Here is a 15803-nt window from a genome sequence, read left to right as displayed (position 1 = left end):
ACTTTAACGTGAACAATATTTTTCTGGGACCTTAGAGCCTTCATTATTAACATGTAAAAGAGAACAGATTCTGGATTTGGCAGAGAGAACAGAGCAAAAGGTTACACTGTAAACAGTAAATCATTGATTTTTAGAAAACTGGTACGTGGAAAAATAAAGGTTGTGTTGTAGGAGCGCTACCAAGTTAAAATGTTAATAAGACGCTACTTTCAGCTGCTCCCTGGAACTGAACCAGCGACCTTCACAGACCTTGCCAAGCAAATGTGTAAACCGCTGCACTCTGGAGCCACACAGCTAGTTAAACTATTAATATGTTCCCTCTCAAGAAAAAGACAAAAGTAGTAGAGCAAGACAACCAAAAACAAACACACTAAACTAGGTATTAACCAAAGCCTGAATGCTTCAGTGTGATTTAATTTGTTTGCAGTAATTAAATGAACTCATCTGATCAGGGTGCTTGTTACCCATTTACCTGCTATAAAGGGGTCGCCACAGCTGGTAATTAACATTTTGATTTCTTACACCGGACGCACTTCCTGATGCAACCCCACAGGGATTTGTGTCTACTCTTAAATTGTGGATGTTTAGCTTGTTAGGTAAATGTGTAAACCACTACACAATGGAGCCCGTTTACCTGTAGGAGAGTCTCCCAGGAGGCCTTTCCCCAGCTGCACGAGGCCTGGAGGTCGCAGAGACAAGGCTTTCTGCATGAGCAGTCTGGACGGGTCCCCGAGCAGACTGGAGACCTGATAAAGGGGAAATGAAAGAGGAGAAGGAAGAGCATTACAAAAAAATGGAACAGAAAAGCAAAATCAAAGAAAAATATATTAAAAAAAAACTAAACTGGAGGAGCATGAGGGAGATGGTTGTTATAAACCAAACAGAATCCACCATAGAGGGCTGTGCTAAGTATACAATGTTGTGTAAAGCAGATCCAGAGCATCCAATCCACAAAAGTTTTAGAATTACCAGGACCTGTGCACAGATTTCTCAGAATATGCAGTCTCATCTTCATAAAAGTCCAAGTGCCAATCTGAAACCTGAAAATGAAGCCAGCGTTGAAGTTCCCAGAACTCTAGTTTCTCCAAGACCGACACCAAGAACGAGTCAATCCCCATAGACTCCCGAGTTCAAATGCCCAACTTCAGAGATTAAATTAAAATGTCCTCACAAAAAATAAATAAATCAAAATTAATAGTGATACTTGGATGTTCCACAACAATTACAAAGCAATGAAAATAACTCTTGGGACATGGAACTTCACCTCTTTGGTTGGGGAAGAAGCCAAAGCTAACACGTGAGGCTGAGAAATATCAGCTGGATGTAGACGGGCTCACCTCAATGTACAACATGGACTCTCGAGCCTCCTGGACAAGGGCTAGACTTAATGTTCCAAACTGGAGTTGCCCTTGGCAAAAGGAGGTGTGGATAGACTCTTATCTCTTGCAGTCTGACAGAGGAAAGCTGTCGATTTACCCGTCAGTCTCCCTACAGGCACGTATGGTCACAAACTCTGGGTAGTGACTGAAAGAATATATACAAGGGGTGCAAATGAGTTTCTGAAAGGTGGGTGGGCTCTCCCGTAGAGATAGGGTGAGGAGTTCGGCCATTCAAGTAGGATGGAGAGCAGAGCCGCTACTCCTCTATATCGAAAGGAGCCAGTTGATTTGGCTCAGGCATATGACTTGGATGCCTCCTGGGTGATATATTCTGGGTATATCCTACAGGGAAGAGGCCCTGGGGCAGACCAAAGACATGCTAGAGAGATTATATCTCTGGGCTTGCTTGGAAACACCTCAATGTCCCTCTGGATGAACAATAGGAAATAGGACTGGATTTGACTGCTTAGACTGGAACCTGGACCCAGATAAGCAGTAGAGGATGGATGGATGGATGGATGGACATGCCAATTGAAAGCTTAAAATGGTCCTCCTTGTTAAAGTTATGGGTTGATTAAGTTTTAAAAAATATGTAGAGATAGTATCCAGTATGAACTCCAATCATTCAGCTTAAAAAAAGAAAAAAGATAAAGAAAGAAAAAAAAAAACATCAAATACTCCAAACATCAGTACCCATGACATTTAACTTTCACTTCAGCAACACAAAAAATATGCAAATGAAAACACAGACAGAAACTCATCACCTCAAGGTCTCACTTTAACAAGAAAAGAAGAAGCAATTAGGTTGCATGATTTCGATGTGGTTTCATTTTCCTGTGCATTAAGTGCTGGAGATAAAAACATAAGGGCACATATGCACATGGCCCCAACTATGTTTAACCCTCAGCGCTAGCATATGCAAATCATCACACACAGACACACAAACAGGTGTCTTACGCTGCTGATGCGTTTGTCTTTGATGTGTAGAAGCTGTTGCTGTGCCAGCTGCATGTGCAAAAGGTTCTGGAGGACTAGTCCATTTCCAAACATAGCATTCTGCAGGGTAAAAGGAAAGGACATCAGAATACGCACACACACACACACACACACACACACACACACACACACACACACACACACACACACACACACACACACACACACACACACTAAACAATTCAGAGATTTAGATGTTACTGTGACCTGGTGTGCTTTTCCCAGTGTGAGCAGGGCTGTAGTGAGTGGAGGTCTGAGGAACGGCAGGCTGGTGTGACGCCCGTATTTTCCTAAAAACATAGTCAAACAACAAAGAGAAACACCAGAGCCTCCATTAGTGATTTGCTTTTTTTAAAGTCTCAACCAAAGTACTAATCAATCATCATCTCAACAGGCACACACAGGCGAAATTACAAGTCAGACAACCGATCCATCAGTCATTTACAACACATTTCAAGCAATCACACAGCTGGCTGTTTTATAACAAGCACCAGTAAAGCAATACTGGGATATTATGCAAGCACAAAGCAAATTACCTCCCACATAACTTTAACTTTTTTTCCCCCCAAACTTAATTTCTATTTTGGTGTTGAAGACAGATTTTAAAAGGAGCTCTAAAAACAAAAAAACAAACAAAAACAGGAAAATGCTCAAATTTCAAACTTCTTCATAACAGTCACTGGCACCAACAGTTTTCTCAAAGACAATAGTAACTGTAGATTTTGCATCTCATTACTAATGTTCACAAATCAGACGGTGAAAAATCCTTCATCAAATACAAAAAAGATGAGAAAATGTACAGTAAGCACATGTTGATGGATTGATGAGGCGCTCGGGAAAACAAAAGAACAACTATGATAATCTTCACCACATTTCACAGATCAGCACAGGCCCCTCACACCAGCATGGCCCCCATTATCAGTACAGACACCATGTCTCCGTATATCAATTTAAAAAAGGACAAAGAACAAACCACAAGACTTCTGGAACAAAGTCTTTTGGGCAGAGGACACCAAAGTGGAGTTGAATGACCCCAATGCACAACAGCATATCAGCACAAAAACCTCACGACAACTGTCAAGCACGGCAGTGGAGGGGTGATGATTTGGGCTCATTTTGCAGGAATATGACCTGGGCACCGTCCAATCTTTCAATTAACTGTAAACTCCTCTATATACCAAAATATTCTAGAGTCAAATGTGAGGCCAATAGATAAGCTTGGCCCAAACTGGCTGCTGCAATGGGACAATGAAGCGCAGCAGCAAATCTGCAGCAGAATGCCTGAAGAGTAAAAACAATCAAGATGTTGTAATGGCCTAACAAATGACAAACAATTAAGCGGGTAAATAAGTGTTAAGATCACCAATAGATATTTCATCTTGAGTACTTTTGCTCTTGTATTTATACATGCAGAGTATATTAGATTAATTACTGTCATACTTCCTGATGATTTAATGTTTATCTTCCACTGATATGGTCTCTTCCTGGCATTAGAGATTTACTTTTCAGGACTTGAGTCCACTTTCATGCAAATCACTTTTGCAATGCTCTTGGTCTTATTATTTTCTGATTTCCAATCTCCAGTTAATTTGTTGTCCAGTACACTTCTCACAGTAAACACCTCCAAGGCCAGCTCTCGCTGTGAAAGTGACACCCCACTTGATAAGACATCCAGTGAGATAGTTGACTGTATATTTCTGGGCTCCAATAACTCTTCCAAACAACACAGAGTAATGCATAAACAAGTTTCCTTTTGCTCCCCTTGAGCAATACCTCCTGTAGTTTTCTATACCCTTTTTAAGGGCAACTACGTGTTTGTGAGGAGAGAAATTTGTGCTTTCTTTAATGCACCTTCTTTAAAAATACATCACAAAATCCAGTGCAATCCCAGTTTCTACATTCACCATACTTCCTGTTTGTGATTCATAAAAACAAAATCGATCACACTGATCTGCACCCATACAACAGATGCACGGCCTTACTTCTGCTTCTTTTGTGCATGCGTGATAACACAAGCCTTGGTCATAATAAATGTAAGCGTCAATGCTAATGGTAGCTTCCTCCAGAATAAGTAGAGAAAGTTTAACATTTAATCAAGATCCTAATTTTAGACTTTAATTGTGCATACTCTTCTTTAAGAGAGCTCCCCCACCTCTCTCATTTTCTCTCCTTCCTGTTCTCATTTGTTCCCTTAATGTCACACGATTTCATTTTAATACCTGATTAGCCATTCATCAAATAATGAAGCCACTGCCGAGGTGATTACAGTATATAGGAAGGCCTGGCAGAGGGAGACTCATTCAGCGGAGCTTTGATTGCCAGCCATGCCCTGTAGTCATGATCTAGTTTCTGCCCAGATCCTTATCACCAATTTCATCATTTTATATTTGTCTAAATGTACATATTGACTTGTTGTATAGTGCTTACATTTGTTATCCCACCTCCCAATGTAATGTTTATGCCACAGCTGCCCTTAATTAATAGTATTGCTAATTACCAAAATTACTTTTTATGTTTCTATCATGGTTAATCTGCCAGTATGCACAATAGGCCTGTGACATCGTCCACAATAACACCAGTATAAATTACTGATGTGATATAAAAGTGCCATATGCCAACAAGATGAGCAGTTACAAGGTTCAGTTACTATAATTATGCTAAATTTAAGTGTTAGCAGTTATTTTATACTTATACTTAAACATTTCCAGGGAAAATACTGCCTAGGCTACTTTTATGCTTACTTTGAAAATGCTCATCAGCTATTTACATTTATAAATGCTGCTAACTGCATGCTTTTTCCAAATTGATAGAAATATTGATACTGCATAACGTTCTTTAAATATTGTGACAAAATGTTGAGCTTAAAAATCACCCACCCATAATGCGGAAGCTCGTTAATTAAAATTTTAATGCTAAAATATCATAATTTTTAAGTTTGATGGTTTTTCAAAAAAGCTGAAAAAATAGTAAACCAACTGCTGAAGTTTCTGAGACCTGAAGCTTTTCCATTCGTGCTTGATGCAGGTTAGGCCCCCATTTTATAATGCGCAGAATATTTTTTTGATGAATGACAGCTGTGGACTTCAAGCAGGCCACTTTATCACCTGGAATCTTTCCCTGTGCAGCCATGCAGGTTCAATGTGAGGCGAATACATCTGGCATCATCTTATAGCATTAAGCAAAAATGTATCCACCAAAAACCTGTTCTAAAGCTGTACATAGTATTTCAGCATTAATAAGGCTTTGACAGATGTACATGTGAACTAATGCACTCGTACACCTGCAAAGATGCAGGCTTTTTCAGATTTGATTGGTCAGGTCAAAGTACAGTTTTCCCCTTCACCTCACCTCAGTCCTTTATAGTTGAGGATGATGTTCATCTGTTTTTTCATTGCAATATAGAGTTTTAACTTTAATTTTCAGATGCCACAACCTGCGTTCAGTCTTGCCAATGCTTGGATTTCCAATCCACCATCAGATAATCCACTATCCAGATGTTAGGTGTTTTTTGGTTTTTTTCCCAGATGTACAACTTTTTCAATGTTGCCACAATCTCAGCTTCTTTTGTAAAGCGTTGCTTGCATGATATTTAAAGAGAAACCACTTAAAAAAATAAAACACCAGTTCTAACTCCTCATATGTTGCCTTTCTTCTGTTTCTCAATTTTTTAAATATATAAAAATGATTTCTTACAATTAAAGTCATTTTTTAATTTCATCATAAAAAGTTTAAAAATTATTTTGGAAAAAGAATTTATAAATTTTGTGACATCCCATCCTGAGGATTTTCCCAGCCACTCAATCTGTCAGGAAATCATCATCGTGCCAACACATTTAACAGGAACACAGAAATTTACATATTTCTGTACAATACTTTAGTTTCACAGTTTTGAAATGTATACTGTCCAGCATACCTCCTCTTTTCCCAGTGTGGTACGGTCTCATGAGTATCTGCAGAGCAGCGGGGTTCGTCATACTGGTCAGCAGCTGAGCCAAGTTTGGTTCTGGTAGCAAACCTTTCCTGTTACTCAGAATCTGGAGACAAAACAAAAAACACAAAAAACAAGTGAGTGCAACAACACGTGACTATGTGTGTGCATATGTGTATCTGTGTATGTGTGCAGTACAGTATCTGTTTTGATCTTGTCATTAGGAGCCCCTGATGGCTTAAGTAATCATTACACTAGCTTACATCATCAGGATATGGCTGCAATGTCAGCAGAGGGGAGTCTATCTGGGAGACAAAAGAAAAAAGGCAAGAAAAAATAGAAAAGGACAAAGCTGAGAAACTACAGCAGCAGGAGGGAGACAAAGGACGGGGGAGAAAAACAAGGACGAGAAAGAGTCTGAAGGAAAAAATGAAAAGTTTTTTAGAGACTTGGGAAGGCCACTTTTATCCAAAAGTTTGTATCATATTTGAAAAACAGCTTTTTTCACAGTCTGCTGCTGTGCTGGAACCTGGCTAAAGAATAAATAAAAGAAGCCACATTATGACACATTACATGAGACTGCCGCCTTTCCAGCATCAAATTCTGTGCTGACACAAGATGACAGCTTATAGTGAGATGGCCAATATTTTTTTATTTTTTTTTAAAGGTTATCAGAGGGCGTTTCGGTCATTTCAAAAGAAACGGGCACAAAGAAAAATCTTTCTAAAAATGTCTGTCACACATGTAGTGTTTGTGAGCGTCTGCCTTGAACTTAAATACGTCACTTCAAAAGAATATCTGATCAAAGCGCAGCGTTTTAAAATGTAATCCTGCGTCTTGTGCATGGCTTTCACAAATATATACATAACAAATAAGTCTGACGCAAGAATATCATCCTGTTACTGTTTTCATTGAAATTTGTAAAGATGATTAGTAAATCATAGTATCGACAGAAAGTCATAGACCAATAAAATAAGGGAGAGGGAGAAGTTTGATATGCAATCGCCTAGATTGCTCATAGAAAACTGCACCTGCAAGTCTAAAAAGAAAAAAGAAAAAGACGAGACTCCATCTTAGGCCTGTGTTGCCTTTGGTGTTTATCAGTCCTCGAACTACAACAGAGTTGTAACAGAGTTATAAGCACCGTTGGCTCACAGCAACAAAGTCCTAGGTGGCCTGTGCCTGTTTTCTTCCAGGAGTTCTGGTTTCTTCCGCCCTCATGCCAAGTTAATTCTCCTGTCAGTGTGAACTTCCACCAAGGCTTACAGCTGGAACTTGTCCTCCAGCCCTGCACACTGCTCCTGATACTTAGAATGTGTAAAATGCAGAGAGCAAATTTCTCTACAATGACAAACTGACCCCATCACTGACTGCTGTGGAATTCATTTGTTTAAAGTGCAACAGCTCTGCTTTTCCTAATGTTCTGTCATATGTACAATGGTGGATGTTCAACAGAGGCACATGGTTCCACCTGTGAGCACAGAAGCCCCACCTACCAGCTGTTTAGGCCTTCTGTTTAGAAGGAGCAACCAATCAGGAAAAAAGTGGGCAGGCTTAAATCAGCTTAGAGGCGCTGCACCAAAGATTTACGAGGTCTATTGTGCATTACTCAGGTTTTTGATCTTTACCATTTTCTTTCATATATATATACAACATTATGTTTAATTAAAGCTGCCCTTACCTCACACACAACACTTCTCAGAGTCGTGTTAAACTCTTGTTTTCTTTCCCATTACCAATAAAGCTTCTATTTCATTTGACATTAAGCTGAATTTCCTGGATCTGAACAGTTCTCTGCTGACTTGCGTTTAATCAAAGGAGCTACTGTAAGGCACATTACCCCAAATAAGAATTCAATTACTCATTATGCTGAGGAAATTTCATTCAACAGACAAAATGAAATCCTATTGAATTAGACTGCATCAAATCGAATGGAGCTGCCCGTGCTCTGGTAGATCCTCCTCAGCACTGACAGTGTGGTGGCGGTACGCGCTGGCTGCCCTACAGACACGGCTATTTAAAACAACATTAGCAAGGACGGTGATGTTTCCTCCTCGCCTGCCCCTGAGCTACAGCGTGACTTGAGCACAAGTCAACCTTGTTTCCTCCCTGTCGCATCCCGGAGCCGAGAGCTTTACTGATGGGGATGGGCTGCGTTTGACTCCGTCCTGTCAGCAAGTAAGGAAGAGGAGAGTCTAGTGCGCACGTACAGTATTTGAGTGTTCCGGTGAGGAAAACTATTGTTTGTGTGTGCATGCATTTGTGTGTGTGTGTGTGTGTGTGTGTGTGTGTGTGTGTGTGTGTGTGTGTGTGTGTGTGTGTGTGTGTTGAACAAGGCCAGTCATAGCTGACAGCGTCTTTCAAGGGAAGAGAAGGAGGAGGAGAGCTCTCTCATTTCTTTTCTTTCTGCTGGAGAAAATGTCAGCATGCATCAGTCTGTTTGGCTACTGGCACAAAATCCAGCCACACACCCACACACTATAACGCACACACAGACATGCCAGGGAGGTAAGGAAGCCGCGAAGAAGGGAAGGCGAGAAGTATCGTGTAAGGGAAAAAAAGGACGAAGGGAGAAGAAAGGAGGGAGGGAGGAGGCCATCTGGTCCTCAGCGTTCACACTCACTCACACTCGCATCACACTAACTGAAGAAATGAGAGAATCGCCTCAGAGAACTGTAGACAGGAGCAGGTCTTGAGCTCTTTCTGAAGATCTGATGTTGCTTTTACCAGCTGCTCACATTCACAGCTATAATGCTGAAGGGGCCTCAGGGCACTAATGTAACCTCACAGTCCTCACAGGATCTCTTTCTGTCTTACCTCTTTCTTCTTCTCCTTTTTCTGGTCTCCTACTCAAATCACCCCCTCCCCTTTTTTGGTTTCTTTTACCAATTGCATGTCTTCCTTCCTCCTCACATCTCCCCTGCTAATTTATTCAAAAACACATTTTCTCTGTCTTTCCATCCTCCTCATTGCAGTTCAGACCGTTACTGCGGCTGTTACTGCGTAGCTTTTCAACCTGTAATTTCCAGCCCATCCGTCACGGCTATAACCTCTTTACGTGCATCTGATAATTCACGCTCTGCAACAGCTGTGATGCCATCAGAGAAAGAGAGACTACAGCTTTTAGCTAAAGTGGAAATTTAGCACTTATAACAGCTCGATAAGGGCGATCCAAAGTATAGAGGACACCTGTGGAGAGTTTGTTGTTGCACATCAAAGTTGCAAATAAATATTAATATCATTCAGAGACATAAAAAGATCAAAAGATGAAATCTTGATGGAATCTTGAATTACATAAAATATATTCATGAAAACCTACGTGACATACTTCGAACTTCAAATACTGTAAATTGAAAAATCTTTAAGATGCAATTTCCCGATGAGCGCTCTTTTACTTCTTGCCCCATCATTCCTGTATTTTAAAACATGATTACGGTTCCTCTGAAAACACTGATGAAAGCCCTGAAAACTCATCTCTCTTCATCAAAGTGGCATATGTAGATGTTCAGCCTATGACAATGATCCCTCCAGGTCTTCAGCATGAGCTGCCATTAGTAGGTGCAAATCTGTGAAAATTGCTCCCCACCTCCAGCTCCACCAACGCATCCAACACCCACCCGCAGCATAGGCGGTAGCTGCTCACCTTCGACTCAAACACCAAACCTTCTACACAAATGTAGGTTTGATGTATTCTGATAACAATAATTATTCTCAAACCTGATTTTGAAGGAAAAGACAAAGAGAGAACCGCCCACAAGCTGACATATGAGGTAGTGATGGGTTTCATTTATCACTCTCTACTACACAGGAAACATATGAACAGGTATAAAATATTATGTGTTCGTCTTAATGACATTATAATAATTATGTGTTGCTAATGTTGGATAATCCTTGCTCTTGATTGCACGCAAGCAGGATACTAACCTGGCTGAGGTTTGTTACAAGGAAACTCTCTGAATCAAGTGATTCTGACGCAGTCATTGCTGCACTTCATGTGAGAAACAGTCAGTCACGGTGGTGACTGCTTAGTTCATTCATGATATGTCTACTAGCATGAAATAAACACCATCTGGACCGGTCTTTAAGTAGCCATTAACCGTTTCCCTTCTCTGTCCCTAGATTCCTTCCATACCCACATACACACAAACCTGTCAGGACTCAGTAGCTGTAGTAAATCGAGGTACCCACAGGGATTAGCAGGAACTCCTCCTTTTGGGAACTCTCACTTCTCACTTACTCTCACTCGCTGTATTTACATGCCGTGTGCGGGTTCGCTGGGGTGCATCTGTTTGAATGGGTGCACGAATGAGTGTCATAGTGTGTCACTAGCTTGTGGTTTGGTTTATTTCAGGCTGCGGGAGACAGCGGAGGAGCCCAATCAGTCTATAGGACTATAATTAACATGTCAGTGCCTCTCTGCTACCACAGCTCTGTGTAGGAGGGGTATCACAGCTACAAAGACCTCGGCTGGAGGGTGTTCGTGCATGTGCGCCACGTCAAACCTCTGTGTTTCTCAGCAGCGGATGTGCAAGAACCACCGGGCACTGGCATCACAATTAGATGGAAAAGTAGCTGTGAGCATATCCGCTCTTTTTTTGTTGTTTTGCTCAGTTTTTTTTCCATGAGAAGTCCAGTGTTGTAGCATGTGGTCCTCCACGTATGAGGGAATGATACAAAAATATTTTGAGATAACGCTTTCAATTTTGAAAGTAATATTAGGGTTTATGATAGGAAATAGCAAAGGGAATGTTTCAATTCATTTACAGATTTTTAGGGGGTGCGGTAAGCTGATGATGGTCCAAATACAGTCATTAATGCCAAGCAACATGAATATTGATTCCTGGATGTGTCTTGAATCAGCTTCACCAGCTAGGATTTTTGCTACTGCCGGACTTGAGCTGCGGCTTGTAGCTAAAAAGAGAGATGAGAGTAAAATCAGCGAATCAGATGATGAAATTCAAATGCATCGCACCTCACTGGTCCACCTGTGTCAGCTAAGTGGCGGTTAGTTGCCATGGTGACAGCATGTTGTGTAACTATAACCAAGTGTCAAATAGTGATTTGAACTGTGTTTGGCACTTCTCTTTCAAAACAGCTTATAACTCCACCTGGTTTAAAATCCCAGAGAGCCCTGATAACTTGTTCCATACAGTAAAAAGAAAAAACTTTTTTCCCTTTAATTTGGTGATAAAACCATGCCCGTAGATTAATAATTGTGGGCTCAGCAGCAGGTTAGAGATGAAAACATGTCAGAGAAATTTTCCAGCTTCTGTAGGTTAATTTGTTCACTTTAGCTCTGCACACTTCAAATGGCGTGAAAAAAACGAAAGCTCACATTTTGCAAATCAGCCGGTCTTTTTGGTGTTTAAATTGTGTTTTTATGTGGGAGCAGTTGGGTGAAAACCTTTGAACATTTTTTATGTGGAAGATGTAACTGTGAAAATCACTGACATATCCACACTAAATATAATTGTGATTCATCTCTCATCGATTCTTCAAGTCTGTAATAAGTACAGTATGGCTGGGGCTTAGTCTAAATAACACTTTGGGCAGTTATACTTACATTAAAACTGGTGGCTAGTGAACTGTTATGATTGCTACTAAACCAATGCTGGTGCTAATATTAGCCTCTTCTTGCGTTAACAGAAGGCGACATTAAATCCCGTGTACTGCCGTCTGCGCTCTCTTCAGTACACTCTGTGATGCGTCTGTGATGCTGCTTTCTCCGTAACATACTCACCATACCCTGGGCTGCAATGAGTGCAGCCAAGGTGCTTCTCCCTGAGGTGCCGGGGGTACAGAGTGACAGACGGACCTCCTGTCCTCCCACCAGGGTTCGGTCCATCTCTATCAGCACAGCTTCTGCCTGCTCGGCGCTCTCATATTCCACCACGCCAAACCCTCGCACTGGACTTCCCTCATCCTGAGCAAGCTGGAAGAAACACACGCATAAAAAGACAAAGCATTTATTCACCAAGTCATTCTTTTTGATTTTTTTTCTGTGGCTGGGCTCTAATGTGAAAAATTATTTGAATCTTGTTTTTTCCTCGTGTTTGGTTCTTCATCTAAACTCCTAGTTGGCCGGGGAACCGGCAACGTCAAGACATTGGTATTGATCGAATCCCACAAATTGTGTAAACATGATGAATTGAGCTAATTTGTGCAAAAAATCACTATTGACACTTGTAAATGTGGAGCACAAACTCCAAAAATGAAAAGAAAAAAAAAGAAAAAGAAAACAACTTGTATCTCATATTTTATTTTAGCTTTCATTTTTACATGTCTTACTGGGGCAGAGTAGTCTTCTTATGCTTCCACTTATTACCAGGATTGCATTCATGCCATTATCAGATTTATGCCTGATAATGGCATGCCTTTTGCAGATGCTCACCTGCTGAAGTGTCTGATTAAAAGCAGGCGCACTCCTGTCATCTGTTTGTTGTTCCTGTTAGTTCACAGGAATGCTCCAAATCTACTTAACAGGCTTTCACTGATATACAGTATACCTTTCCACTTCCAGGCATGCCACATTAGCTGTAAGATGTTAGAACTGTCTGCTCACTGGTTGGTTCATAAAACATATGGAATAACCTGTCCTGGTTAAATGCACACAGTGGGCTGGAGCGAGTTCCTTCAGGAGAAAGCGGGTCGAGTGATATAAGGGAGAAATGCCACCGGTAGCAAGAGCAATAGTCCAGCATAAAATCCAACATCAACTTCTGAAAACGATCTAAGTTCTGACACTACAAACTAACGTCACCAGCACTTCAGACTTCAGCAATTATCTGTAGGAATAAAAAATTAATACGCCACCACTGCAGCATTATCGCCAAGAGCTGTTTAATGAAGTAAATGTGTTTTAAAGTGGATTTTTTTTCTTCAGCACGCAAAAGGAAATTTACTGACTTCTTATCAGCCAGTATCAGCTGCTTACTGCTTGATAGGTGTGCCCCTCCCCCCTCACCAGAGACCTAAAAATACTTGCATTTACTATCTTTTAATAAATCATCGGGACAAACAAAGGAGGTCAGACACGTTTTTATATCTGCACTTTCTCGGCACCATCTAGGAATAGCAATATCATTCATCTAGAAGACTGATTGGCAAAACACAATCTTCTCCAGTGGCAGTTATCTGTGCAGCCCAAGCTACCGTCGTGATGCACTTTGACTAAGAAAATGAGACGCCAGCATGAGGCTGCAAAGACAGCGACGAGTTATCCGAATCCTAATCCGCCCAGTGTTTTCAGAGAGTTTTAGACTAACAAATGCACAAATCAAATGCGACTTTAAACAAGAACTCATGCATGCATGTGTGTGTGTGTGTGTGTTTTTTTCTGTGCATGCCTGACAGACAGTGAAGTGACAGATAACAGTGGAGTGGAGGTAGAAGTGCTTCCCTCAGCTTCTTTTGTCAAAAAGGATAGATAAAGAAATGACATGATGTAAAAGATACATCCTTTTGCTCTTGCTACACCGCTCCAGGGACGTGCACATAGACAGAGATACACACAAACACAACCTAACGTGTGTGTCTGTGGAAAAGACAGCTCCAAACTACAATAATCTCCTACTTAGGAGCTGGATCGAATAATGGGCCTTTTTCAACATATAAACTTGATAGAGCATTATTATCACACATTTATGGTCAGCGGTCAATAAAGACATGTCTCAGTGCTAGAGTGTACTGCTGACAAAGACTGACTCCTCTGTCAAGAAGGCTGAGTCATTTCCATCTTCTGAGCTCAAGCTAAATAATGCAGGCAGGCTAATAGCTTATAGCTAATGGACTTTATCAGATAATGACTATGTCCACAAAGTAATGGCTTGTGGTTAAAACATACCACTTAACGTATTGTTAGCACTGGTTCGATTCATATGAAATACAGCAGGAATAAAAAGCACAGGAACTCAACTCAACTTCTCTCACATTTTAAAGGATGTGTGAACTGTTAGAGACCATTTGAAGGTTTGGTTTGTTAATTGCGACGTCACTTGCACCATCGCTGCTAAAGGTGCACAATTAGACACCAAAAAGGGTTTTTTAAAATGAATTCATCTTCATTCCAGACAGGCACAAACAAAGAGAATTTTGTGTCACTGTTGGAAGTTACATGCAGTGTTACTTGTAGTGTCTACAAAATATAAACAGCTGTGTTAAAAAAATCTGCATGTTCATAAACTCTGGATATTTCAGCCAAAGAGAAAAGCATATCTAATTTCAGGAAGCTGCAACTATATAAATGAACACTTTTATGAAAAACCCTTATCTGATTTCCATGTGGTGAAAGGAAGGTGCACTTTTGCATCCATTCGGTACATATTGTGTGGTTTGCTCCCTCTGAAATGCAGCATTTGTGATAGACTTGGCCAATATCACACATGGCTCTGGCCACATCTCCCCACTACTTTAAGCCGCAACCAAGTGATCAGCCAACACATTACTGACCTTTTTACTCTGAAGAGTAAAGAAGGGGAAAATTGTGCAAAACAAAGCTGAAGAGCTATATTTGTGGTTCACTTTGCACACAAGGTCGCATAAGAGCATGTGAGTCATGGAGGCTTTTATATCTTCAATCAACACAGTCTGTATCGCACAGGGCAAATGTACCTTGAAAGGTGCAGATGCTGTGAAATACCAATCATGTAGCAAGCAAAACAGCAGACCAACGTGAATACTGGTCCTTAGCCATAGCGTGAGATTTGTCGTGTTAATCGTGGATTAACGTTATTTTGACCAAGTACTTTAATAGTACATCAGCGCAATGTTGTTAATGAGTGAAGTCAGCTTTGGTTTCTTTTGAGACAGTAGCATAACTGTGAGGTTGGAGTAATTTCTATGGAAGAAAAGTCTAGGGGAACAGAATCTGTGGGCATCTTTCTCACCCTCAACCGGTCGCAGCAGATAGCTGCTCCTCCCTGATCCTGGTTCTACCAGAGGTTTCTTCCTGTTAAAAGGGAGTTTCTTATTTTCATTGTCGCCAAGTGCTTGTTGGGGTTTTCTCTCTATCATTGTAGGGTCTTTACCTTACAATTTAAAGTGCCTTAAAGAGACTGTTTCTGTCATTTGGTGCAATATAAATAAACCTGAATGAAATTTATTTCTGTCAGATATTGGTCAATTTCCTGGAGCAGTCCCTACCATAGGAAACAAAACCAAAAGTTCCCAACTTTGGGCCCAGTGGTGACACTGTGCTAATGCCAGCTTTGTCACAACAGCATCAGTCTTCTTTGAATTTTTATTTTTTGAATCTTTACTGGAAGCAGTTCTAGATGTGATACCAGCACCACACTGGTGGAAAAGGGCTGGCTACTCTCTTGTAATGTTGCAATAAACTCTGATCTTGAGGGTATGCAAGTCAATAAATCCAAAGTCCAAGTGACAAATTTCTAATGTGAGAGCAACGAATAAGTCCTTCAGGGTTAAACAAAGCAGAACGGGACAGAACCACAGAGACATTAATACGAATAATGATCAACAATCAGGCAGCAACAGCAGCG

General features: G+C 40.8%; 1 protein-coding gene across 2 annotated transcripts in view; it reads right to left on the bottom strand.

Moving 5' to 3' along the window:
• raver2 (ribonucleoprotein, PTB-binding 2) overlaps positions 1-15803 on the bottom strand; it is a 97160-nt gene that overhangs the window by 17331 nt on the left and 64026 nt on the right. For both annotated transcript variants that reach the window (XM_013275818.3, XM_013275819.3), the window contains exons 5-9: positions 12044-12235; positions 6289-6409; positions 2583-2665; positions 2337-2435; positions 635-746 (exon numbers count right to left, since the gene is read on the bottom strand). In XM_013275818.3, the coding sequence (XP_013131272.1) occupies positions 635-746; positions 2337-2435; positions 2583-2665; positions 6289-6409; positions 12044-12235 (607 nt within the window). The remainder of the gene's footprint in view (positions 1-634; positions 747-2336; positions 2436-2582; positions 2666-6288; positions 6410-12043; positions 12236-15803) is intronic.

This window comes from Oreochromis niloticus, linkage group LG17 (genome assembly GCF_001858045.2).
Source record: "Oreochromis niloticus isolate F11D_XX linkage group LG17, O_niloticus_UMD_NMBU, whole genome shotgun sequence".
NCBI lineage: Eukaryota > Metazoa > Chordata > Actinopteri > Cichliformes > Cichlidae > Oreochromis > Oreochromis niloticus.
The sequence above is the reverse complement of the archived record's forward strand: the minus strand, read 5'-3'. Positions and strand labels throughout refer to the sequence as shown.